This window comes from Euwallacea similis, chromosome 3 (assembly GCF_039881205.1).
Source record: "Euwallacea similis isolate ESF13 chromosome 3, ESF131.1, whole genome shotgun sequence".
In the NCBI taxonomy this organism is placed as follows: Eukaryota; Metazoa; Arthropoda; class Insecta; order Coleoptera; family Curculionidae; genus Euwallacea; species Euwallacea similis.
In genome coordinates, this window is record NC_089611.1 from 3,757,620 (window position 1) to 3,782,009 (window position 24,390).

A 24,390-nucleotide genomic window follows, 5' to 3' on the forward strand; every position below is an offset into this window, starting at 1 on the left:
GCCTCGTACGTTGCTGCTTGCTGGAGTTAAGATAAATGTTTGTTTTTGAAAAATATTCTAATAAAGCACGTCACATTTAATAAAATTTAGTTTTTATTAACAGTTAAATAATACAAAAGCAATACATATTTTATTATAAAGAAGGCACATTGACGTGGACGTTTCGCACTGGCGATTGCCAAACACCGCACGTCAGTTGCACTCACTGGTAATCACACTTTCAATTTGCTAGATTATCAATACTAGCATTAGAATAGTTTAGAAAATAAAATATAATCGTATATGAAGCCGTGGTTAGAAAAAACGATTAGTAAACACAAAGTAAATTAACTAAACTTAGAAGAAAATGGTCCCGTCTTTGTAGCTGTTGGCAAAACATTATACAATAGAAAAACGTTGCAAAAAAAGGAGAAAACAAAATTGTCATATCTCACGATGTGTAGTTTACAAATAAAAAATATAAATAATTCGATCTCGGTTGTTATACAAATATATGGCAACTAATTTACAAAGAAAAGTAATATAAACACTCAAGCAAATGAAAGAGAAACTTACTTTAAAAAATAAAAATGAGAAAAAGTGTGAATTTCTCACACCAAAACGCGCGTCTCCGGAGGGCAAAACTGGCGATTTCCGCCCCCCGGAAAGGACCTTAATAAATTAACAAAGTTTTATACAAAAATATGAACAACTCTTTTTAGAATAATACAAGTAAACCTAACATATGTCAGTCATTTTAGGTTCGAAATAAGTTAAGAAAAACCTAACTAAAAACGTTTTAATTTCTAATGATTATAACCTAAAGGGCTCCCGGTCCTCGATTGAGGATTTTTTCCGACGGGCCTGGCCCGTGGGCGTGTCTGAAGCACCGGAATTTTTTCGCAACAATCGGGATACTGCGGTGGGTTGATCTGGATGCACGGGGGTGTTTGACCCGGATGGTGTTCGCGTCCTGAACAAGGGAAAAAGATGTTTGAGAGCTTGAAGTGTCGAGAGAATGGACATAAGTTGAGGGGCGGCTTGTAAAGCAGTTGCAAAGCCGACGCCACATGATGAGTCGAACGTTTCGTCCACTGTTTGAAGGCGTCGACACATTGTGACGCCGGCTTAGAGCGTCACACGATTAATTATTGACGACTTTTGAAACCTTTACAAAATTGTGTATTTTAGATATTTTACACGAGAAAATGACCGATTTGCACATAAAAGTATAGTTCTGCAACTTTTTTTAATGTCGATGCAACTAATGTACATCGCTAACATAGGCTATAGATGCTAGAAGATAGTCGTACGTTTAGTTTTTGTCGTTATAGAAAATGGAGATTTCCAAAATCACGTATTCGCCAACTGACAATAAAACAGTTGGGAGAAAAGGTGCTACAGTGCGATAAATACTATTGCTAATTAGTATAAAGACACATTCCCCAACTGTCAGGGAAAAACGAGAGTAGATCATCCACTTTAACTTTGTTACATGAATGCGTTTTCAGTTATTACGTCTAGTTTTCATCACGATGAAAAATAGAAAATTACAGAGACGTACAGTTATTGATTGTTTGGAAGACACTTAGGTGCGAAAGCCTAAAATATCAAAATTTCAATATATCCTCATTAGCAAATATAAGGATTCGCCAATTGTCCAGAACGCGATCATATGTCTTCCTAGAACACGTGACGTCAAATTTCCATGTTCTTGAACTCATTAGAATACATTTAAAGTGTTTTCAATAGGCATTTAAGCCCACCAAATTATTGTAAAAAAAACAAATACCTTTTCATTCACTTTATAAACAAATTAAACTATTAATCATCAGTAATCTAAAAGCAGTTAAAATGAGGGTTAAATTACCTAGATGAGGTCCTTAATGTTGGGGCGACGCCAATAGTCACCTGTCTTACTTTGTTTGTGCTTGCGCTCCTGCGTTAAAAAGGCATGCCAAAATGTTAGTAAAATTGTTAAAAAAATTCCATTTTCACAAAAGAAAATTCCAGGACCGTGGAATATTTCAAATTTAAATTCGCTAATTTGAAACCATCCAAGGAACCAAAAAAAAGTATCTCAATTGACGTAAAACTTGAATGAACTTCTTTAACATAATAGATAAATCAATTGAAATGCTTTAATATTACTATTTATCAATGCATGCAAACAATCAAATAAATCAAATTCAACAAATTTCCCGTAACTTAATCACTACAAAATGTGTCTACAAAAACAAACAAAAAATCACATGCGGCCGCTTTAAATTACCTCTTTAGCAGAGGGATTTTGCTAGCTGAAGACCTGCTGCATTTCAGTTAGTAGTGGAGAGAGAAAACACAGGAAACGTTAGTTTCACTTCGTGAAAATGTATAAAACACAACAAACAGACATAAACATGCACTACTAAGAGAATTACCCAGATGAGAAAGTCATGGAACAGGAACTGGATGTGGAAGGCGATTCCGGTTCATCCTTACTGTTCCCACGGTAAATTGGTATGCGAGACCTTTGCCAACCAAAGAGGATTAAACTCAAAAATGGACTTGAAAGTGATGGTGAAATTTTGAACAGTTTGGGAGCTAAACCAACCATGTTGAAGGTGATTCAAAGTTTATAGTAAATTACTAGTTAAAACTGTGTGGCAAAATGACAACAAAAGCTGGCAGCTTTTTGTTTTTATTTTTATGCAATTTTAGGCTTCAATCAATTTACAAAAGCTCATGATAATGTGAATTTTTCCCCACTTGTCCAAAGTTTACTAACATTTCAATCCATGACAGCGCGATTAGAATAGTTTCTGTTAATTGGTTTTTATAGTACTTGATGACTGATCTTTTAGTAGTGTTATCGGATTTAACTTTATTTCAAACTAACCTTAAAAGGTATTAAAATATATTGATTGATCACGATCACAACGCATTCCTCCGGCTGAAATTCAAAACATAGAAAAATTTAGAAATATTTTATTTTCGCCTAGTTCAGGCCGAACCGTTAGTAAACCTGTACAACTCTTCCTTGATTCCTTAATTTAACTTTATTCCCAAGCTAACCCGAATGGACCACAAAAACTCGAGTCTCAAATCTTGCAAAAACTAAGCGAATCTCCCTTTTGCTAGATGTGAGGCTCAATCTAACGAGTTTTACTCCAAACCCCCAATTTATGAAGTAAAGCGGTTTTCTGGTGATGAGTTTACCTTGATGAATTCGAATTAATTCCTGTTAAGGTCGGTATGCTCGACGCTCTGGATATTCCTGCCGATCTACCGGAGTTAAAGAGAGAACATGCACGTGATTAGTTACGTTTAGATGGAAAAGTAGAGTAGGGTTAAAGCGGAAAAACGAGTTTCGGATTTAGAATTCGAATCAGGGTAATTTAATGAAAACTAGTGCCTTTTTCCGTAGGGTTGTAATTTATTTTCAACGCGTACGCAAAAGTTGATTTTTATTTTTAACAATATTAAGACATTTAACCCCGGAAACACCCGGTATGTAGGGAAGATGATCTCTCCATTGAGGGTGAGGGTTTATACTCCATTAAGGGTAATCCGTGCCATGTTTCAGCTCCGTGTATGATCTCAGAAACTCGTTTTTACGGTTTATCAAAGATGGCGACGTTTACTTTATTACTAAACTATAATTGGGTATTTTAAAATCGTTATTTCTCTCGAAAATGCATGTGGCGCTGTAAACTTTTTATTAAAAATTAGTTTTTGACTTTTCTAATACTAACTTAAATAGAAAATTAATTTAAAATTAATGATTAAAATAATTAATTTGTTCAAAGACATTCTAATGTTTTGTTAATGCTAATTTTCCTAACATAAAAGTTTAGTTTGTTTTTATGCAATAAACCCTGAACTTAACACTTAATCTTACCACCTCCATATCAATTCTTACCTTAGAGCTGGACTAGCTGGAGACCGAAGTCCACTAGGGGTCCTGGACCCTGTTCCATTTACCGCTGGCTTTCTAGCAGACGATAAGCTACTGGGAGTAGTTCTTCTTGGTATTCTTGACGGGGTGTCATCTAAACCGACTTCCCAATATACCCCAACCCTTAGATCCAACTGAATACATACCCATACTATCCAAAGACTGATTCGATCCGTGACGCGAAGGAGGTTTGCTTCCAGGCCGACTGCCTGTTCTAGAAGCGGGTCTCGAATTGCTTCGGGATCCTCCTGGGGTCAAGTTTGACCTATAAGAGGGTTTTCGGGGGGTGCGGAAACCGCTTTCATTATCGCTTAACGAATCGGGTGTGCCGGCCGACAGGGAAGACTTGGTATTCCTAGGAAGGCTGCCCATTGGTACTGAACGAGCTGATCTTTCTCTGACCTAATAGGTTAGAAAAGAATGAGTTTGCGGGCAGATTTTAGAGATAGGATGAATTGAAGCAAACATTTCATTCATGCAAGAAGATACATTTTAATTGAGACATACACATACACACCTATTGTCAGTGCCACTATTTTAGAAAATATCTTTTTGTCCGTGGAAATATTTCTGGGCCTATATACAGGGCGTCTCAACGGTTTGTAACCGATGGATATGTCTTTTAGAATTACAGTAATAATTAAAAATGAATACGAGCATTGTACATGGAACCGTACATATTTTTAATTTTGAGGAAAAGATATACGGTGTAGAAAAAAGTATAGCATTGCTAAGTTATGTTGAAATAAGACTATTGATGATCGGTATAGAACATGCTTCATACGAATTGCGCAATAACACCGATAAAACCTAAGGAGATAATAATGTTGAAGGATGTATATTTATTAAAAAAACATCAAATTTAAGAATGATGCACTGTCTTGAGATACCCTATATCCTTTTCTATAGTTTTAAAATAATATAAGCAGCATTTCTTTCCGCAACTCTCAAGCTTAACCTTTTGCTCTGACTAACAGAGATATCAATAGATTGCATAATACTGTTGAAACACCTTGTATACAGGGTGGACTTGTTAAGATACGTTGGAGAATTGCTTTAAAGCTAAAAGAAAAAAATGTGTGAAGAAATTATTAATGGAAAACTTTTAGAATATTATAAAAGTACATATTGAAATTTTTTCCAATGCTACCGGGTGACTAAACAAATGGTAGACATATTTTTTTTATGTTACACTCTTGAAATATTCGAGTCAAGTTTATTGTACTATTTCTACTAGTCGAGTTAGACAAGGTAAGCAACAAAGGCTAACTATAGATTTTTAACCGTTTCAGATTTCACGCAATCCTCCGACGCGGCTCAAAAATCTCACACTGTACAATGTGTCCCATAACCACGCTCACTCGGGATTATTAACGAACAGATCCGGTGGTCTGAGAGACCTCAAACAGGCATGGACCTAGGACCAAGACGGAAACCAGTTTTTAAGTATATTTCGACGTTAATACTCTGTATGGTGCTGCTTTTTCATATCCCTTAAATACAGGATGATTTAAGGGAATATCAACAACATTTATGAGTTTTTCATAAACTTCATTTGATATTAACGCAATTAAACTGAAGGAACATGATTTTTCAAGGCTCTTATCATTTAACTAAATTCTTTCTAGCGTAAGCAAGAGAATGGGACATACTGTAATTATAGGAAGACGTGATTTAGCGTCTTCTTGTCTCAAATAAGGTTAAAAATAACCTTCTCACTTTATACTCACCGTCAGTAAAATGGTTTTAACTTCATCGGGAGACGTCAGCACAATCTTCATTGCGCGCAAAACGAAAAATATTATTCGATCAAAAATTTGATTCCGCAAAAAAATCTCGTGCTAAAATATCACCCAATATGCTGGTTTCTTGGTACTGACCTGCTGGATACCTACCATGGGCACTTGGGACAGATACAACAGTTTGTGATGGTCTTTTTCCGGCCCGATAACAGCAACTATATGAATCAATTTCATTACTTCACTAGCCAACTTATGATACTCGTTCACAGGGGATAGTAACGGTTTTTTTTATATTTTTCTTTGGAAAACAACATATCAAGACGACGTCATCACTCTCATGCACATGCGCCTACTCTAGGTTTGTACAGTATTTCTACAGGGTGACTTTTAAGTTGCGGATTTCATTTATTGTCTTAGTCAATTTATTTCCTTGTAGAAGGCCGTCGCTAACTTACAAGTAACCCAATAAAATCAAAAAAAGTATCCAGCACTATTTTACAGCTGCTAAAAGGGATTATTTACAAGTAAACGAAATAGTGTACAAACTGGAACCTTTCACCGCACCCAGGGTGCTAATAGACAAGTAAAATGTCCTTCTGCGCATCAATTTTCACTTTAAACAGATGCCCAGAGGGACGCTACACAGGGCCGAACACAGATCAACGTTACCCAATAACAAGTGCTCGGATTGACATGGGCCATGTGAAGGGTGGGGCCCGCGGTGGATCCCACGTGCAGGGGGTACGCGTTCCCAATTTCACCCCTCGCTCGGATCTCGTCAAAGATCGGCATTAGCTCGGCCAAGTGTTCGTGGGCTACAGGTACAAACACACGTGCCAGTTCGTTTACGATTTAGAGAGAAAAGAGTGTCTGTAGTGTTTGTTTAAAAAAAAATTACATTTAGGTGGGGTGGAAATCTGAGCCGCATTATTGGAACCTCAAAAATATGGCTCAAATTTGAATTACGCTGTAAATTGTGTTCAGGTAAGTATGTTTAGCATGGGTACCTCGTAAGCGACTTTATATAGGATGACCCAACTCTATTTTGACTTTAAGTATCGTCTATCTTGTGCATACACAAAATAGATATTATAGCAGAAAACTTATTTCAATAAGCATTTATTAATATACACAGGCGGATCAAAAATGGCTTTCTTCGTTCATTCTTAATTAACTCTAACATGTTACGCTGCTACAAAAAACACGAAAACGCGTGGTGGTAATTTTCTGCCTACTGCAATAATACGTAGTAAATATATCAAAATTTGGACATTGCCGTAAGGAAAAAAAACTATAAACAATTCAAAATAAAATTACAAGATTTGTTTTCACCATTTCACTGTTCAAATTCTGCAACATTTTCTCCACTTAGCCACTTCTGCATTTGTTACCGTTTACGAGATATCGATGCTAGTCACTTGTACTTGAAACACCCTCTACATTACGAAATTTGAAGTGATAAAATGAAAATTTGCACAGCTATTAAAAAGCGAAATTTACAATTTAATGGACGATTTTTTTAATCGACAGCCACTAGATCAATACACCGGCAGGCAACCTTACCTGGAACATACTTTCCATAGAAACGAGGAGTCTGACCAAGACTCTGCTTTTATTTCAACGTTTCCATGAACATTATCCTCTCGGTAAATTTGCCAAGTCTTTCACCTATTGGCCCTAAATTATTTTCAAGAATACAAGCTGGATTGAAAGAAAGAGTGATAAGCTACAAATGATCAGCTTTATTGGTTCACGTAAAACAAATCTGAAAGTTAATTTGAAGAACTCAACCAATCGGAGATGAGTATTCCTGAGCTAAACCAAAGATGTTAATGCTCAGTTTAAACTTAACCTAGAAAACTGACCGTAAGTAAAAGAATTTAAACAAAAAAAAGAGAAAAAATCAGCAAAAAGTGTATATAAACAAATACTAGTGCTATTTAGGACCAGTTCTTTAATATCCAGTGAGGAAGAGGCAGCCGTCAATCAACAATTAAATGACAGATGGTGTTTTTCAAAGTCAAGTTAAAGCTTAATTGCCAATTGAGGTAAGGCCAGTTATCGGAAATATTTTCCCAATTGACAGAAACGCTTTAACTGATGATTACCCTTGAGTGCAAATTACCTTACATGCAGTTTTAGCAGGATATTGAAGAAGCGGCCCGTAGAGAAAATTCTTTTAATTTTTTTTTAAAAACTAATCAATTGAGACCGAAATAAAGTAGCAGGATTTTAAAAAAAATCCTACCTACAACCCAATGCTCTATAAACCTGCAAATTTTATCCGCAGTTGAATTTAAAAATGCGAGTTTTACAAGCTTAAATCAAAAGTGGCGTGAACTAACTAAAGCTGTGCAAAATAGAGGAAATCTAGCCGTGTAAATACAAAGCCATCTTGAAAACAACGAACATCTTTCTCGTCTTCGATAGTCACAAATTCATGTATTTCAGTTGGTCGGGCGCCTGATTCTCGTCTCGTGAGGATACAACTAGCGCTTCTATATTTAAATAAATAAAATCTGTACTTACCTTATAAAAATTTAGCAAAGAAACCACACCTAAAATGTCTATAAATCGAGAGGACATGCACTCTTGCATACGTACCGTACCAACCAAGACAAAAACTACAACAAGCAGTGGCATGACAATATCTCTCGAATAATTCAACTATTTGCTAATGAGAATGAGGATTGCTCTATACACAACATGTAGCAAATGAGGGAGTGGCATTGATGGATACACGATGAAAAGGGCGAAGTTATTATTTATACCCCATAGAAGGAGAAGCTGGGAAATGTTGGCCAATAAATTTAAAGATCTGGCAGGCGTTCTTACAAATTTTTAATATTTTGAAATTTTCCATATTGCCTGAATTTTCCTAATTAATTTGTTGTTATTATATATCTGCCTACCTTTGCTGCAGAAATCAATAAATCCACGCCTCTTCATCGCTAAAAATATTAAATGCAATATACTCTTGGGTTAAACATAAACCCACGCCTAAAGAGATCTCTATCGTTGCCTTAAGCTCCGCCCTCTCGTGTATTCCATCTAAACGCCACCAATTAGAGGAGACAAACATCATTATCCCCCCTGTTGCCTTCAGAATATTTATGTATGTCTCCCCTAAACTCATTTTTTTTTAATGAGGAGGGAGGTGCAATACCTTTGTGATTGGCCCTTGAGGTGTGCGCAGTGAACTCGAAGAGGAACCGGAAGCGGGACTGGCCGAAGACCGTTTGCTCTTAAAAGCGGTCATGGTTTGGGACACGCCGTCCGCCAAGATGAATTGCTCACGTAGCTCAATGTTAGTGCGGCCTTTAGCTGTGTGTTTGTGGAATGAGGCGTTGTTGTATTGGGACGAGGGAAAGGAAGCGGAACGGTGTGCGTGGGGTGCAAAAACGGGGGGAAGAAACAAACAAAACAAAATAAGCAAAAATACTTTAGTCTAGGCTATAACACAAATGCATTAGGACCAGGAGAGGCACATATTCGTGTAAATTATTATCAGATGCATAAAATATTTTACAATAATGAATCGATTTTTTTGGAAATATACTCTCTCGAAGATGTGGTATGCATTTGTGGGAGTGATGCGATTAATGCATGACAACAAAGTAACTTCCTGTATTACATAACGTCTAAGTGTTTCAAAGAAATTCTGAATGCCTTTAAAACGTAAAACATTCAACCCTGTTTGCTTTAGAAGTCAATTAAAAAATTATTTATCCACAGTTAAGAGATGCTTTTTCAGAGAACCCTCATTATATAAATTTGATTGGTCCAAACGAATTGAATAAAAATTGATTTGTCATTCTGATTGGCAAGTATCAGACCGATCGAGGCTGAGAGTTTTACAACATATTTTATTTTATTTTTTCCTCCATGTCATTTGAAATTGCTTTGCTGTCCATGCACATATAAAAAACTAGTAACTGTTTTACCATATTAACTCTATTTCAGAAAATGTCCTTTGGTAAAACAGTTACCTCAGTCATAAACAAAATATACAATCTATATACTAAAAAATAAAAAAAAAACAAAACCAATATACAACGCATATTAAGTAATGTGTCGAGTATGTATAAATAAGTGATGTTAATAATACTGCAACCAAATTGCATGCACCAAAGAATGACCAAACCAAAAGAGATGCTCTGATAGTGGTGTGTCAAATTCGCCCTAATCCAGCTTACAGTTTACTCCAAATTTAAAGTAAGCAATCGTAAACCATAGGTTGGAATTTAAGGTCTAAAACTGGCAATTATCCTTACCAAGTGGACACCAAGGTTCGTGTTGCTCGGGTATATCGGGGTGCGGAATGGGTAAAACTAGCGTAACTGATTATTTTCATGTAATGAAGCGTGATCACCAAAACATAATTACACAACATCGAAAGCGACCGAATATGAGGTAAATCGCAAAATAAATGAGAAATTAGTGAGTTTTATGGGGAAGAATTAGAGTGGGAAAGAACAAAATTTCTGGATTAGTTTGATGATGAAACTGTTAAATCAATCAAAGGAATTTTAAAGCTTTTGAACAGAGATGCTGAAATTGCCAGAGGGCGCCGTCTCTAAAACAATTCCAAGTCTCCAAAAACTTTTAATTAAATAAATTAAAAAATTCCTTGTATAAACAATTAGGGTGACAACAATATGGATGGTGAATTAATTTAATAAAGTGCATTCAAATAAAATAGTTTCTAATTACCAAATGTGACATTTTTATGTGAACGCACATTTTATCCCTCAGGAGACGCTATATCGTATCGAACCACATTAATACATGAATTCTTTAGTGTTAGATGAACTGGTAGTAGAACAAGCTAATTTCCATCGCTTAATAGTATTAAATTATGGTCAGTAAAGTTGTTTAATATCCCCTGCTGTTAATAAAAAATTATCTGTGTTTGAAATAAGTAATCGATTGGAGGTAAATAAATAAATATACAAAAGTGTAATGAGTGCTGAAACATACCTCTGCATGGATCATTCTTCAGCAAAAACTCATCAAGGGCCACCCATCCACCTCCGACACGTACCATGACAGTACTGCGGAGGATACGCACCAAACGAAGCTTCTGACTGTCACCAAACTAAAAAAATGGGATAAATTATAACCATCTAAATATATGTAAGATTATGATCTATGTTAGATATTTTCAAATTTTGTACTGAATAAAAAGTTATGCTCCTTTAAAAGAGAGCCGATATAGCGCCAAACACACTTCCTACATTGTACCTGAAAAATGTACATGAATTTTGATTTGTCGATCCCTAAATACGAGATTTTGTTCAATTAATGACTTTATAGAAGAAACAGTTAAAATAAACTTAAAAACTTTAAGTTTCAATAACAAACATAAACTAATAAATAAAGCGTTTCTACACGCAGTATCAAATCTTAATCGACAAATTTACCCGATATTTTCCTTCTCCAACTTGGAACACTCGGAACTTCTGCCTGCATGTACAGAGCATAACGAGTCTCTTGACCTCATCATGGATCTTAGAGGCATCAGTATCCGGCGCTTTTTCCTCCCAGTCGGGTCTCAACGCTGCAATGAACTTCTTCCAATCGATCAAGCCTCTGTTGTTCTCGTCAAACATGTCAGCTACATGCTTCATTTCCAGCCTCGATGTGTCAAATTCTAAACACAAAGTTGTAAACAACCTTAAAAAAATTTAGACAATTTTTCCTCACTGGTATTGATAATGCCGTTGATGAAGTCCTCCCTAGGTATCAGTTCGTTATTATCCTTATCCATCTTTCTAAACAGATCGGTCAGCCTGGATTTCTTGTAATTCATGAATTTTAAGAAGCGCTTCCTCCAATCATCCCATGAGAAGTTATCGGCCTGTTCCTTTTCTCTCAGATAAGCCAAATGGTCGTAGAGTTCTCTTTGTCTCTCCCATGAGAGCACCCACACATGGCGCCATTTGTCGTAGAGGAATTTGACACGTGGGGAACGGAATTCTGGTTCGCTGTATCACGAAAAGTTGATTTAGGACTAATAAGTAAAATTACTGGTAAATTCATCGACGAGACAATATCCATAGAAACTCTGAAGTCAGAACAGCGAGTTAGTGAAATTCCATGAAAATTATCTTCCCGATAAAGTTACCAGTACATCGAAATATTGGCCCATAGTTTCAGTGAAAAACAGTTTTGATTAGTATAATTATACTATTTGATTAAAGCCCTGTTGTAGACCCAAATTTTACACCAAAATCTTTGAGGTTACTTACATAGAAAACATTGGGTATAACACAGGCAAAAAATCAATATGCTCATCAATCAACTTTGCCTGGAAGATAATTTATTTTCCTGAAAATTCTAAAAGAAATTGTCTTCCAAATAAAGTTCTTTGACTTGTATGGACTCTAGAGTGAGAAAGTCTTTTAATGTTAAAGCGATATTAATAGAATAATAATCTCATATATATATATATATATATATATAAGTGAATCATCGCTGACGTGTACAGGTTCCATCAATCCACCATGTTAATTGTGATTAAACCTTAATGTTATACTTAATGTAAAAAGAATAACGATCACTATTTAAATCTTTACATTACCAAACAAAAATGTCTGTTGATTACAATTATGGTTAGTTAAAAATGGGATAAGTTTGTGTTTTTGGGGTCAAATACTACACAATCTTAGAAATTAAATGTACCTTCCAGCCTGTGGGAATCTCGGCCCAATATGAGGATAACCAGGCTCCGGACTGAACTCTCTTCCAGGGCTGAAGCGACTGTTGAAAAAAGCAACATGCACACTCAACACAAGATTCGACTAAATAATACTCTACTATTAACAAACAGATAAAGAAACAATTCAGTTTTTTTAACTGTCATTTAAAAGTAAAAGAATTTAAATTAGATGCTAAAAATGTGCCTTTTTAAGCTAAATTTGTATTCGATGGCAGAAATGTAGCATCTAATCTACATAACAAAACAAGGGTTAGTATTGTTAGCAGACCATCGTTTCACCTGTTTTTTCAACTTCAATGTAAAATCTCATATGAAGAATAAAAATGAAAAATAATAAAAAGAAAAAGATACATATTTACAAAACAGAACCAAAAAGTCCAAATACCAAGCTCAATGCTACTGGTAGCAGAAGTCATGGTCAATACCTTTTTGTACACAATAAATTAAGTTGAACGTAATGAAATAAAAATCATTTATTCGATAACGAAACCAAATTAAAGGTATTACGTGAGCCACCACCAAAAATGAATAATAATGATTAAAGCTAACCTGCCACGTTGAGACAACATGTCGCGAGATCCTTTGAAGCTAAAAAAAGGAAAAACATGGTCAAACAATAAATAATCAATACGCAAGACAATTCATAACATTATCTATTTAATAGGTTATTTTTTATATGTGTAGAAATCTGGAATTCGTTGAAGTTAACTAAATATTTTCAGCCAAAAAACAAATAAAACTTTTTCTATTTTCCAGAGAAACCTTCCTACGAGATTATTGAAAGACGTTCAAATTTCCAGATTCCTTTAATATAACGAGAACAAACTGTATGTGTTTAATTTTGTGTGTAATAATCGACCTGTATCGTATATTATTTTAATCTATACGGTCGCCTAATTTACAAAGGATAAAACCAACAATGTTTCTTGACAATGTGACGAATCCACTTTTTTTTCTATATTATTTATCACACACACAATGTGGTCTTAAACTTTGACAAATTTCAATGAAATTTCCAACTAATACAGTTTATACTTCTTGTCAATGCACTACTAAAACATATATATAAAGATAAAGGGATAGTAAAGATTGAATGATATTATGTGGGTGCTAATGAACATACCTTTGCTTCCGACCAAGATTGCCGTGGTCGGCAGAGCTCTCATGTAAATCGTGCTGTGATCCCCGACTAAAGCAAACAAAGCAAAACACACACGTAAATATGGACGTGCAACTGAATAACAGTTAAGTAAATATGAATCGATACATTATTAGGTACACATGAGAGAGATTAATTTTAAACAAAACGGAAAAATAAAAATTAATAAAACATAAGGTGAATCGAAAAATTTAGTGATAATATACATACACAGGTCCTTTGCCTTTGACGACTTTGCTCTTTGCCCCTTGAGCTGGTTTGATTTGTTTGGCCCTGCAGACTCTGTCCACCTCTGTCTGTCTCTTCTGAGTATTCTCCATGAATTCTTTATGGTCCGCAATCAATTGCTCGGTAATAGGAATGCTCAAAGGTAATTCCTCTCTCTTCAAGGCAATAAGAGTATTTTCTAATCCTAATAGCCATTGAATGAGTTCTTCCAAAGTTTCATCCATGTCTCTAAGTGATTGCATATGTGTGGTAAGCTTCTGATGCCTCTGCAATGCCCACTGAGACACTTCCTCCCATCTGGATTGAATTACTTTAATCCAGTTCTTAATAACGTTGACAGCGTCTGGATGAGCTTTTCCAAGAATACTGTGCGCCAGATTTAAAGTCTGATCCTTTTCTATTTCCTTCTCATTCAGGGCGGCTCGGAACTCGTCTAATGCTTTTAATTGTTCATATGCAGCAGCCTCGTCTTCTGGTGTATTCCCAACAAACCTCAGCTTCATTTCTGCATCAGATAACCAGTCAAGGATCATATTAACTGATTTATGGAGCTTCTCGGCTTCCTTTAGAGCATCATGCAGTCTATCAGTTTTTAAGTGAGTCAAACCAGTTACAGATTCCCATAGTTTGGTGAGCTCAGTTAATTGCTTTCGGATGTTTGCAGCGTCATGAGGACTAGCGGTTTTCTCGAGTTCTTGTCCATTTCGAATTACGCTCTCCATTTGGTCATTTCGTTTTTCTAGCTCTTTTTCAAATTGTCTATGTTGGTCTATTAAGTGGGTGACAGTGTCCAAATCTCCATGCACTGGACTATCTTGCGACAGCTCTCTTTCAGATTTTCTAAGCCAATCTAAAAGGGCTGCAGCTGCATCTTTGTACTGACCAGAATATAGAAGAGCTTCTTCTAATTTTCGTTGCCTTTCTACGCTCTTGTTGCACACAGAAGTCCATTTGTTTTTAAGATCTGTGAGCATTTGTTTGAGTGTTGGTTCATCGGTTTTAGGAGCTTTATCTTTGAGCTGTTTTCCATTTTTCATTACCAAATCATACGTGGATTGTTTGGCTGACAAAGCGCGTTGGAATTCGTGGTGTTTTGTCAAGCGAGCTTTTATTTTTTCTGGGTCATTTCCAGCTAACTCTGACATATTTTCATCTAAGTTCTCTTCAGTTTCTTCTAGCCAAGACATCAATCCTGACCAACCTTCATGGAACTCTTTGGCCTCTTTGTACCCTAGATCTAAAGCTCTAGTGCGCTCCACTGATTTAGAAGCCACTCTTTCCCATCTATGTTGGACACTAATTAAGAGATTTTTAATGAGGATTACATCCTGTTTTTGACTGAAGTACTTCAAATGAGTTCCCTTTTTGTCTAAAGCAAGCATTATTTCTCTGTGCGCACTAACATCCTTGTGGAATACCTTATGCTCCTCAATTTGCTGCTGCACCGTATCCAGTACTCTGGAAACCGGCTTCAAATTGGTTAAAATCTTTTCAGCATTGGTCAACCAATCCACAAACGCCTGTAGGCTTTCATGGAACTCCGTAGCCTCCTTGAGGGCAATTTCAAGTTTGATCTTCTTGTCATTGGCTCGTGCGGTAACCGAATCCCATCGTTGCTTTAAAGTCTTCAAATTATGCTGCAGATTTGAAGCAGAATTAGGCGGAGCCCTTTTCAAATATTCCTGCCCTTGAGCCAAAACTGCCTCGACCTTTGGACGGTTTTCTTCAATTTCGTTGTAGACCTCCATAAACCGTTCGAGCTGTTCGGAAGCGGTTTCTGGGAGACCACCAACAGGTTTAGAAGCTGCAATAATGCCATCGATGTCTCCAAGCCAAGATAGAAGATCTTGTATTTCGGCGTTAAAGCGGTGAGCGTCAGTGAGGGCGTCTTCTAGTTCGCGTTGCCGGTCTGCGGCTTTTTGCACAAGGGATCGCCATTGGGTATTGAGAGTGTTCAGTTTTTCTTGGGTTGCTGAGGCTTCGTAACGATCTGGAAATAAAGAATTATTGTTAACACAACAAATATTCTACTAAATTTTTGAATAAAGCGAATTAAACGCTAAAAAAGGTAGGATTACTAGAAAAGATGAGGTAAGTTTATGTGGAATGGTATTTTATGAAAAAATTAATTCTAAAATTTAGTAATATTTTTGGTGGTGCGTTAATTTCTTAGAGCAATGTATGACAATAAATGGCAACATACACTTCTCCCATGTACTAACCTTCTCCACTTTCAATAATCTGTCTTCCAGCATCATTCAAGGTATCCATGCTAGTCTGATGAGCCTGAATATCGTTGATCAACACTTTCAGCTTGGCCAGCTCAATCTCCAATACCTGAGCATCTCCAGCTACAGGTTTGAGCTCATCTAAAGTCTTGTCGGTTTTGGAGATCCAAACCAACAACTCGTTAAGAGCGTGTTGGAACTGACCCAAACGCAAAAGAGCATTTTCCAGTTGCCTCTGTCTTTCCACTATGCCTCTGAGCAGGTCATCCCAACGTCTGTTGACGACAGTGAGTGGTTCTTTGATAGCTGCTGCTTGGTCCGCTGAGGTGCGTTCGGTGAGCTCTTGGGCTTGCCTAGATTAAGGAGAAATATGTAGTTAGAAGGGTGTAAGTTGAAAGGCTTTTGAAAGCAAAATTGAGCTGCCAGAAAAAAAAGAAAGAAAAATAATGTCTTAGCCATGCATTTATCGGCTTTAGAGTCGAAAAATGTAAAGGTCGGCAATTATATTCAGAAGATACGCCTTAGAAACAATGGAATATTTTCTGAGATTATCTTCTAGATAAAATTGCCAGCACTTTGAATTATATACGTTAATATGGAACGAGGGTTTTAATTAGTTTATGAGCAAAATAAGAAATTAAATTCAAAACTGGTAAAAATTATGTTAAATTGCTAAAGCAAACTGTATTAATATTATTCGTTTTCTATTATGGAAGACATGCCATTCAATCAATGATTTGACTAAAAAATATTATTTCATAACTAATTCTTGCTATAAAAGGAATAGGGCAAAAGCGATATATAATTAAATCTTAGTACAAGTAATGTAAATATCAAAGTTCCACTTCAACTTCAATAAAAATGAAACAAGTAAGTAAAATTTGGCAAAATCAAAGTTAAAAGCTTTGAAACACCTGTTCCCCCTTGAAGCTTTTTTATCAATTGATTCGTCATGGGTTGATTTCATTGATCGTTTGTACCCTATTATGCCATCCGGTATACTCTACTCAGAATTCTTACATATCGACGACATGGATGTTGAGATATATTAATGACATATAAATGATTTAAATCATTGAATCAGAAACCTGAATGGAGTAGTATAACAGCATTTTCTTTAGAAATTTATAGTTTTATCAATGGTAAGATGTATGTTATATTGAAGCGCGGTTTAGAAAATAAACGGACACAGAAATATGCAACATATTATAAAGCTACATAAGCAAAAAATATGTTAAGCATTTCGTTTTAAGACAATGGCTTAACGAGAAACTTATGCTTGTACCTGAAGTTAATAGTCTAAAACAGAAATTTTTATTTAACGCGTTACGCCATTGCATTCTCAAACAACAATGAAATCTAAAAAGAACACTTAATGCGTTAAAACACAAACATTGCTTGCAATGCGGAAATATGTAAATATCTTGCCTTCTCAAACTCCTGAAGTCCATCGGGAAATATGAAAATTGAGTTAGTATCAGTGTAGGTATACTAATTAATATGCACAAAAATTTAATTCAAATTAATACTGACCTGTTCAATGCCTCAACTTTCACCATATACGGGTCAACCTCGGCTTTGAAATTCTTCAGCTGATCAATCTGCCTTTTAACGGCATCGATATCACTGCCCAATGGTCCCATCTTGTCGAACTTCCTTTCAGCTTTGTCCAAGAATGCCAAGAGGTCCTGAAAACAAAAAAAAAAGTTAATTATATTCCAGAATGCAAAAACGCATAGTATAATAAGCACATACTTGTAACGTTTCATGGAACTCCATAGCTTTCTCCATGGCATCAATGAGATTCTCTTCTCTCTTGGCGTAGAGAGCGGTAATATTATCCCAGGCATTATCTAGATCTTCAATATGTTTCTTCACTTCTGGTTTATCCGGTTCACCACACAATTTCATTAACCTTTGACCGGAAGATCTAACTTGATCCACCTCCGGCTTCGTTTGATCGATTTCATGTCTGATTTCCTGCAGAGCAACTTGCTGTTCTTGAATGGCTTTGGGCTCAACCGCTGGAGGTTCTTGACTGACTAAAGAGTCTTCCAGGTCTTTGAGAGTGTTCATGATAGCGTGAAGTTGCTTCCAGAATTTCTGAGCGGCCTCGAGGGCATCATCTAGAGATCGGCCTCTGTCTTTAGTAGCCTTCTGCACATCATCCCAAAGATGCTTCAGTTTATCCAGTTTTCGCCTTATATCTTTAACAGCTGGATCAGCCCTATTTCCTGCTTTGTTAATTACATCATCTGCAGCTCGTTGGACTGCTGCATAAGCTTCCTTTCTCTTATCTAAATCGCTCACTATTGCATCGTTATCTTCAATTTGGTCACGAATTTTCGGTACATGAGCAGAAATTGGTTCCTGATTATTAACTTGATCAGCAGTATTCGTTAGAGCTCTCAGCATTCCCTCAAGTTTATCTGAGAATAATGAGCTATCCTGCAATGCTTTTTCCAAAGCCTGCTGCCGCTCCCTGAGTTCTAACTTCAAAGCTGCATATCTAGCGTTATCGCTTTCTAACAATTCTTGGACTTTAGCACCATCATCATCATTGCAGAGTTTAATAAGGGTTTCTCCGGTTTTGTTCAGTTTATCCACAAGAGGTTTGTGCTCGTTGATGGATTGAATAAGCATTTCGTTTTTGTCTTGTTGTTGTGCAATGGCATCTGGTCGCAAAGCTGGCATCGAAAGCATTGAAATTTGATCTTCCATATCTCCCAACCAGTTAACTAGTCCTATATGAGTGTCATGGAAATGTTCTGCTAGAGGTAAAGCTTGTTCAAGAATTCCTAATCTATCTGAACTAAGAGCAGAGACTGTGTCCATAGCTTCACGAAGGTCCTCCATTTTTTCTCTGATTACTGTGGTGTCCTCACTTGGAGGACTTTCTCTTAGAACCTTCTTGGCAGTGGACAAAACATCTCTAACTCGTCCTTTTTGACTAGAAATGTCATCATTCAAAGCCCGATGTTCTTTCAGCTGAATCCTAATCAAATCAGGTTCAGCCGAAGGTTTCTCTGCCTCCCTTATTTGATTCTCAACCTCCCTGAACCATTCCAGCAATTCATCTATGTCACTAGTAACTTCCAATGCCCTTTGTTTTCCCAAATGAATCCTTTCAGCTCTTCTTTGAATTTGTTCAGCAATAGCATCAAATCTCCTATTATCACGCGAAACTAAACCTTCAATAGTAGCTGCTCCTTCACCAGGGCTGGCCTGACATAGCTGAGGACCCAAAACGTTGATAGTTTCAAGTACTGGTCTCAATTCCTGCAAGTCAACCTCCAAACGGGCAATATCTCCTTCTCTAGGCTCAGCAGATTGCAGGACCGATTCAGCTTCTTGCATCCACTCCACGAGGCGGTTGTGGTGGTTGTGGAATTTCTGGACTAATGGAAGAAGGCCTTGTGCTAGTTTCAGTAAATCTGCACCTCGGGATGTGAGATCATTGTAGCGCCTTTGCAGGGAGTCTAGTTTGTCTTTAAGCTGTAAAGCTTCATCTGAGGAAATATGGCGCATTAGTTCAACTCCTGAATCAACCGTGGCATCTACATCGGATTGGCGACCGGCAATTTCTTCAGTGAGGCCTGTAAGATCGTCCATTTGTTCCAAGAGGCGATCAGTGTGGACTGCCAAAACTTTGTATCTGCCCAATCTTTGTTCCATTGAGTCCATCCATGCAGCCAAGTCTTGATAGGTCAGAACTAAATGTCTTAATCCTTGTCTAGAGGCTGTTAAAAGCTGCCCAATATTCTCGCTTGCTTCTACCAAACTTGCGTATCTGTCAGTTACTTCAGTTAATTTCTCTGCTAGGCCTGCAGCTTCATCTTCGCCCACAAGAGACATAAGATTTGACGCAATATCAGCTAGTTCACTGAAGTCAGGTTTCTTGCTTAAGATGTCATTGTGCAGTCTATCGTGCTCGCGTATTCTCTGCTGGATTTTCTCTTCATCTGTGGGAATAAGCTCCATATCTCTAACTTTCTTTTCGCTACGCTCCAGCCAGTCTTGCAGTGGAAGGAGTTTATCCTGAAATTCTTTAGCAACTTTCATTGCATGTTCTAAATCAAGGGTGCGCTGTTGAGCGCCTTCAGTTAAAGCATCAAAGCGCCCAATTAGATCTTTGAGTTGTTTTTCTATTGCTTTCCGCTCGGAAGGTTCGGCTTCCTTGGCGATTTCATTGCCCATGTTGAACAGTGAGGACATGGAGTTTTGCCTGTCCAGCAGCATTTTTTTCAAGAATTTCTGCTCTTGCAATTGAGCTTTTACCACTTTGTAATCTGCAGATGGAGGCTTTTGATTAGCTACTAATTCTTCTGTGTCTGAGAGCCATTTTGCCAAACCATCTAAAGCTTCCTGGAATTTTCCTGATTGTAGTAGAGCGATATCAAGTTTGCGTTCTCGGTCATTGATTTTTTCTTTCAGAGTGTTCCACTGATCGTTCATTTTCTCTAAATCTTTTTCTAGGGTCTGAGTATTTACTCCAGGAGCTGCGGATTGAATCAAACCTTGTCCGAATCTGTTACATACTTCCACGTTCTTATTGAGAGGCTCAACTGTAGAGCTACGGAATTTCTTGAAGTCTTTCTGCTGAGCTCTAATTCCATCAACATCAGAGCCGATGGGCTTAAGCTTACGTAGCTGTTCTCCAGCATCTCTAATTCCGTCTAAAGCCTCTGCATGTTTTAAATAAAAGTCCTCAAGCTTCTTAAGGGTACTATCCAGCTCCTTTTCTTTGCTATGAGCACGATCTTCCAATTTGCCCAATTGTCTCTTAAGAGTATCCACTTGTTGGCGTGTTTGAGCAGTATCAGGAGCAAAACCACTGTCGACTAATCGCTCACCAGCGGCTATTGCTTCCTCAACATCTCTTGAAGCTTTTCCAATTTTGTTTACAAATTTAGCAACATCATCTATCTGAGATCTTACAGTCTTAATTTCACGTCCTGGAGGTTTCATTGAGTCAAGCTCATTTTCAAGTCCTGATAAATCATGTGAAAGTCCTTTGACTTTATCGTTGAATTGTGTAACTGCAGTTGCTGCAGATTGCAGATCTGAGCAGCGGTCATCAAGCTTTCCTTGCAGATCGCTGATGCGATCTCCCAAATTTTCGACTTCGTCTTTAAGGTGTTTGGCATCGATGCCACTTTCTGCAGCTTCATGACACAGGTCATCAGCTTGTTTTCGGAGGGCTTGCAGAGGTTTCTTAAGGGCCGCAGTTTCTTCTCTCAGAGCTTTAATTCTATCCAGGAGTTTTGGATCTCTGGAGGCTCCTCCTAGAGCATCGTGAGAGGCAAGTTTATCTTCACATCTGTCCAAACCGTGTTTTAGATCGCGCAAATTCTCGTTGAAGTCTCCCAAACGCCTTGATTGGTCTTCTAAAGCTTGTGTGCGCAGCATTAAATCGTTATTCAATCTATCCCATCTTTCTTTTAGTTCTTGAAGTTCATTTTTGACTATTTCCTTATCAATATCGCAGGAAGACAGGAAAGTGTCTCCTAGAGATCTGGTGTTTTCGTACTCTCCAGATTTCTTCCATACTTCGTTTCTGAATGCTTGGAGCTCTTTGAGCTGTTTTTCAATATGTTTCTTTTCAAATGATTGAAGGCGTAATGAGTCAATTTTGTCTTCAGCTTGTCTGAGCCATGGTAGGAACGACTCCAAAACGTTGTAATATTTGCGGCAATGTTCCTGGCAAGTTTTCAAGCGGGTTTGCCTATCCACAGCTTCTTTGCGTAACTTTTCCCATGATTGCTGGATTTTATCCAAGTCTCTTTGCATCGCTCTAGTGTCGGTTTTAGTAGACCGAGATACCAACTCTCTACCTTTATTTAACAGCATTATAACTTCATGTTCTCGGGCAAGTACATCGCGGTAGATTGGCTCATGATGCGCTAATTGCTGCTCCAAAACATCTCTGTCAGCAGATACAAGTAAACGTTCGCTTAAAGCTCCCAATTCATCAGAAAGCCACCCAAGGGTCTTTGCACACGAAGCTTCAAACTGACGACCATCTCTCAACGAACCTTCAATTTCGGCTTTCTTCAAATCTAACTTCTTTTGAAGAGCATTAAATTGACGTCCTACTGAAGCTAATTTACTTTGGATGTCTGCTCTTGAAGCAGGATCGCTCAAAACCTCGCAAAGCTGGGCACCATTTGATTCCAAGTCTGCCAACAATGGACGTTGACCTTCTAATTGCCTTTCTAAATTGTCCACTTTCCGGAGCTGCTCCTCTGGATCTTTCTCGAAGGAGACTTCCTCTAGATTATCGGAAATTCCTTGTAACGCATCTCTAAGTCTTGTTAATTGAGCATCGAATTCTCTGCTGGTGTCTGCAGCTGCTCCCAAAGACTCAGCCCGATCTTCTAATTTTCCTAGAATATCCGCCCATCTTTCTTGGATCGCTGACAGTTTGGTGTTGACTTTTTGATGATCGGGAGAGCGGGGTTCTAAATAGGAAAGCACATCGTCACCTACATCGATCAGGTGTTGTAGTTGGGGTTGCTGAGATCTAAATTCCTCTCTCAATACTTGAACTTGTTGGACTTGAGATTGTACCATTCTAGAGTCACTAGAAATAGGACCCAACACTGTGAGCATCCGCTCTTTAGCTCCCAACCAAGAGTTAAGAGAATCATAGGTGTCATGGAACTCTTTCATATCTTCCATAAATTTAATACGGTTCTTTAGATGATCGTTAAGGTTTTTCCAGTGCGATAGCACTTCTTCTAATTCATCACTTAGATTATCGGCACCAATTGCACCTGCCTTGCGCCTCAAAAGGTCTTTAACTTGACTGCTTGTAGTGTCCAAAAGTGATTGTTTTTCATACATTTCTTCCAAAATGTGTTTGATTTGTTTGTTCAGCTTATCAGCTTCATCTTTGGTGTTCGGGACCACGTCTTTGGGTAACTGACGCTGAATTTTCTCCAAGAATGAACTAAGAGTCTTCAAATTATCCAATTGCTTCTTCACTTCCTCTCTCAAAGAGTCAATTTCTGATTGTCTATCATTGATTTTTACTCCTAGTAAAGAGTATCTATTGTTGATTTCGCTTAGTTGCTGTTGAACTGGGGATAACTCCTCCAAGTGGAACCCATCTTGGCTGGATCTTCTCGAAGAAAATCCGCTGGATCCTCCAGGAGAAAGAGGACTTAAGCCTTTAGTTGGTGAGGGTGAGCTTAATCGCTTACTAGGACTGTAACCCTTACGTCTTGAAGGAGAATCGGGTCTATCTCCACGAATTAAACTGTCATAAACTGCACCAACATCATTGATTTTGTCTATAGTTGAAGAATAGCTTCGGTAATCTGAAGTAATGGGTTTTAGTTCATCATTTTGTTGCCTCAAAGTGTCTAAATGAACAGCTACAACATCCAAACGAGCGATTTTAGTTTCAGTTCTAGTCAGCCATTCCAAAACTTGATCCCTCAAACTTTCATATGCATTTTGTTGCTCTGCGCGCAGTTTTGAAAGCTTGGTCTTTTCTTCCATGAGATTCTCTAATTCTCTCCATTGATTTTCCATGTTCTTCACTCTATCACGAACGTTGGAAGTGTCAGTGACATCGCGTTTATTCAAAAGATCCTTTCCAATGCCCACAACCTCCTCAAAAAGGGCTCGATTATCGTCGCGATTTCTTGCAATTTCCTTCATTTGCAAGACGTATTGTTCTGCAGGTGCCTTAGCCAGTTCACGTGATTCTATAATCTCCATGATTTCACTGTACCACTTCTCGAATTTTGCTGCTTGGTTATTAAAAGCCACCAAGTCCCTGTTAACATCTCCGAGAAGTACTCCCCGATTTTGAACTCGATCAAAAAGTTTCTCAAAACGATTTTTCACATCATTCAACTTTCCTTCTATCTGTTTAGCCACTCGGGCGTTGCTAGTAGATACGATTAACTCATTCGCAGACATATAAACTGAGTCAATGGAGGAAATGTGAGTGTCAATATCAGACTGGAAGACTTTATGCTCTCTTATCTGTTCCTCGAGTCTCTCTTGGATCAACGAAGCAGGTCTTTGCATATTTTTGAACTGATTTTCAGCCTGATTCAGCCAATCGATTATTCCATCCAATGCATCTTGTACTCCTTGAGATTGCACTAATGCAGTGTCCAGTTCTTGACACCTGTTCGCTATTGCGCTGCTTAAGTGGTTATATTTCTTCTCGAGACTTTGAACTGGTTCTTCAAGACGATTGATTTCTGACGGGGAAATTTGCCCTTCGAGAGATCTCACCAAGGCGGAAGTAGCCTGAAAAGGAAAACAAAAAAATGGTTTCTAATTTCAGTTACATTTCAATTAGTCTAGATGCCAACAATATTTTGTATATTGGGCATATCATTATCATAATAATGAATAAAGAAATTTCAACGTAC

General features: G+C 37.6%; 1 protein-coding gene across 43 annotated transcripts in view; it reads right to left on the reverse strand.

The window, feature by feature from the left end:
• Positions 1–75: 75 nt before the first annotated feature.
• The window catches only part of shot (dystonin-like protein short stop), a 95,126-nt gene continuing 70,811 nt past the window's right edge, over positions 76–24,390 (reverse strand). For 21 of the 43 annotated variants that reach the window (XM_066406738.1, XM_066406732.1, XM_066406729.1 and 18 more), the window contains 18 exons: positions 17,750–24,265; positions 17,528–17,682; positions 15,989–16,347; positions 13,749–15,756; positions 13,503–13,568; positions 12,929–12,967; positions 12,343–12,420; positions 11,365–11,645; positions 11,082–11,311; positions 10,639–10,756; positions 8,825–8,982; positions 4,063–4,318; positions 3,881–4,010; positions 3,178–3,243; positions 2,400–2,489; positions 2,252–2,287; positions 1,850–1,918; positions 76–952 (listed from right to left, as the gene is read on the reverse strand). In XM_066406738.1, coding sequence (XP_066262835.1) covers positions 793–952; positions 1,850–1,918; positions 2,252–2,287; positions 2,400–2,489; positions 3,178–3,243; positions 3,881–4,010; positions 4,063–4,318; positions 8,825–8,982; positions 10,639–10,756; positions 11,082–11,311; positions 11,365–11,645; positions 12,343–12,420; positions 12,929–12,967; positions 13,503–13,568; positions 13,749–15,756; positions 15,989–16,347; positions 17,528–17,682; positions 17,750–24,265 — 10,815 coding nt within the window. In that variant the 3' untranslated portion in view covers positions 76–792. Of the gene's footprint in view, positions 953–1,849; positions 1,919–2,251; positions 2,288–2,399; positions 2,490–2,857; positions 2,912–3,177; positions 3,244–3,880; positions 4,011–4,062; positions 4,319–5,616; positions 5,692–5,796; positions 5,874–6,327; positions 6,474–8,824; positions 8,983–9,559; positions 9,999–10,638; positions 10,757–11,081; positions 11,312–11,364; positions 11,646–12,342; positions 12,421–12,928; positions 12,968–13,502; positions 13,569–13,748; positions 15,757–15,988; positions 16,348–17,527; positions 17,683–17,749; positions 24,266–24,390 lie in introns of those variants that run through there. The other 22 variants (XM_066406721.1, XM_066406761.1, XM_066406734.1 and 19 more) reach the window with 20 other exon arrangements.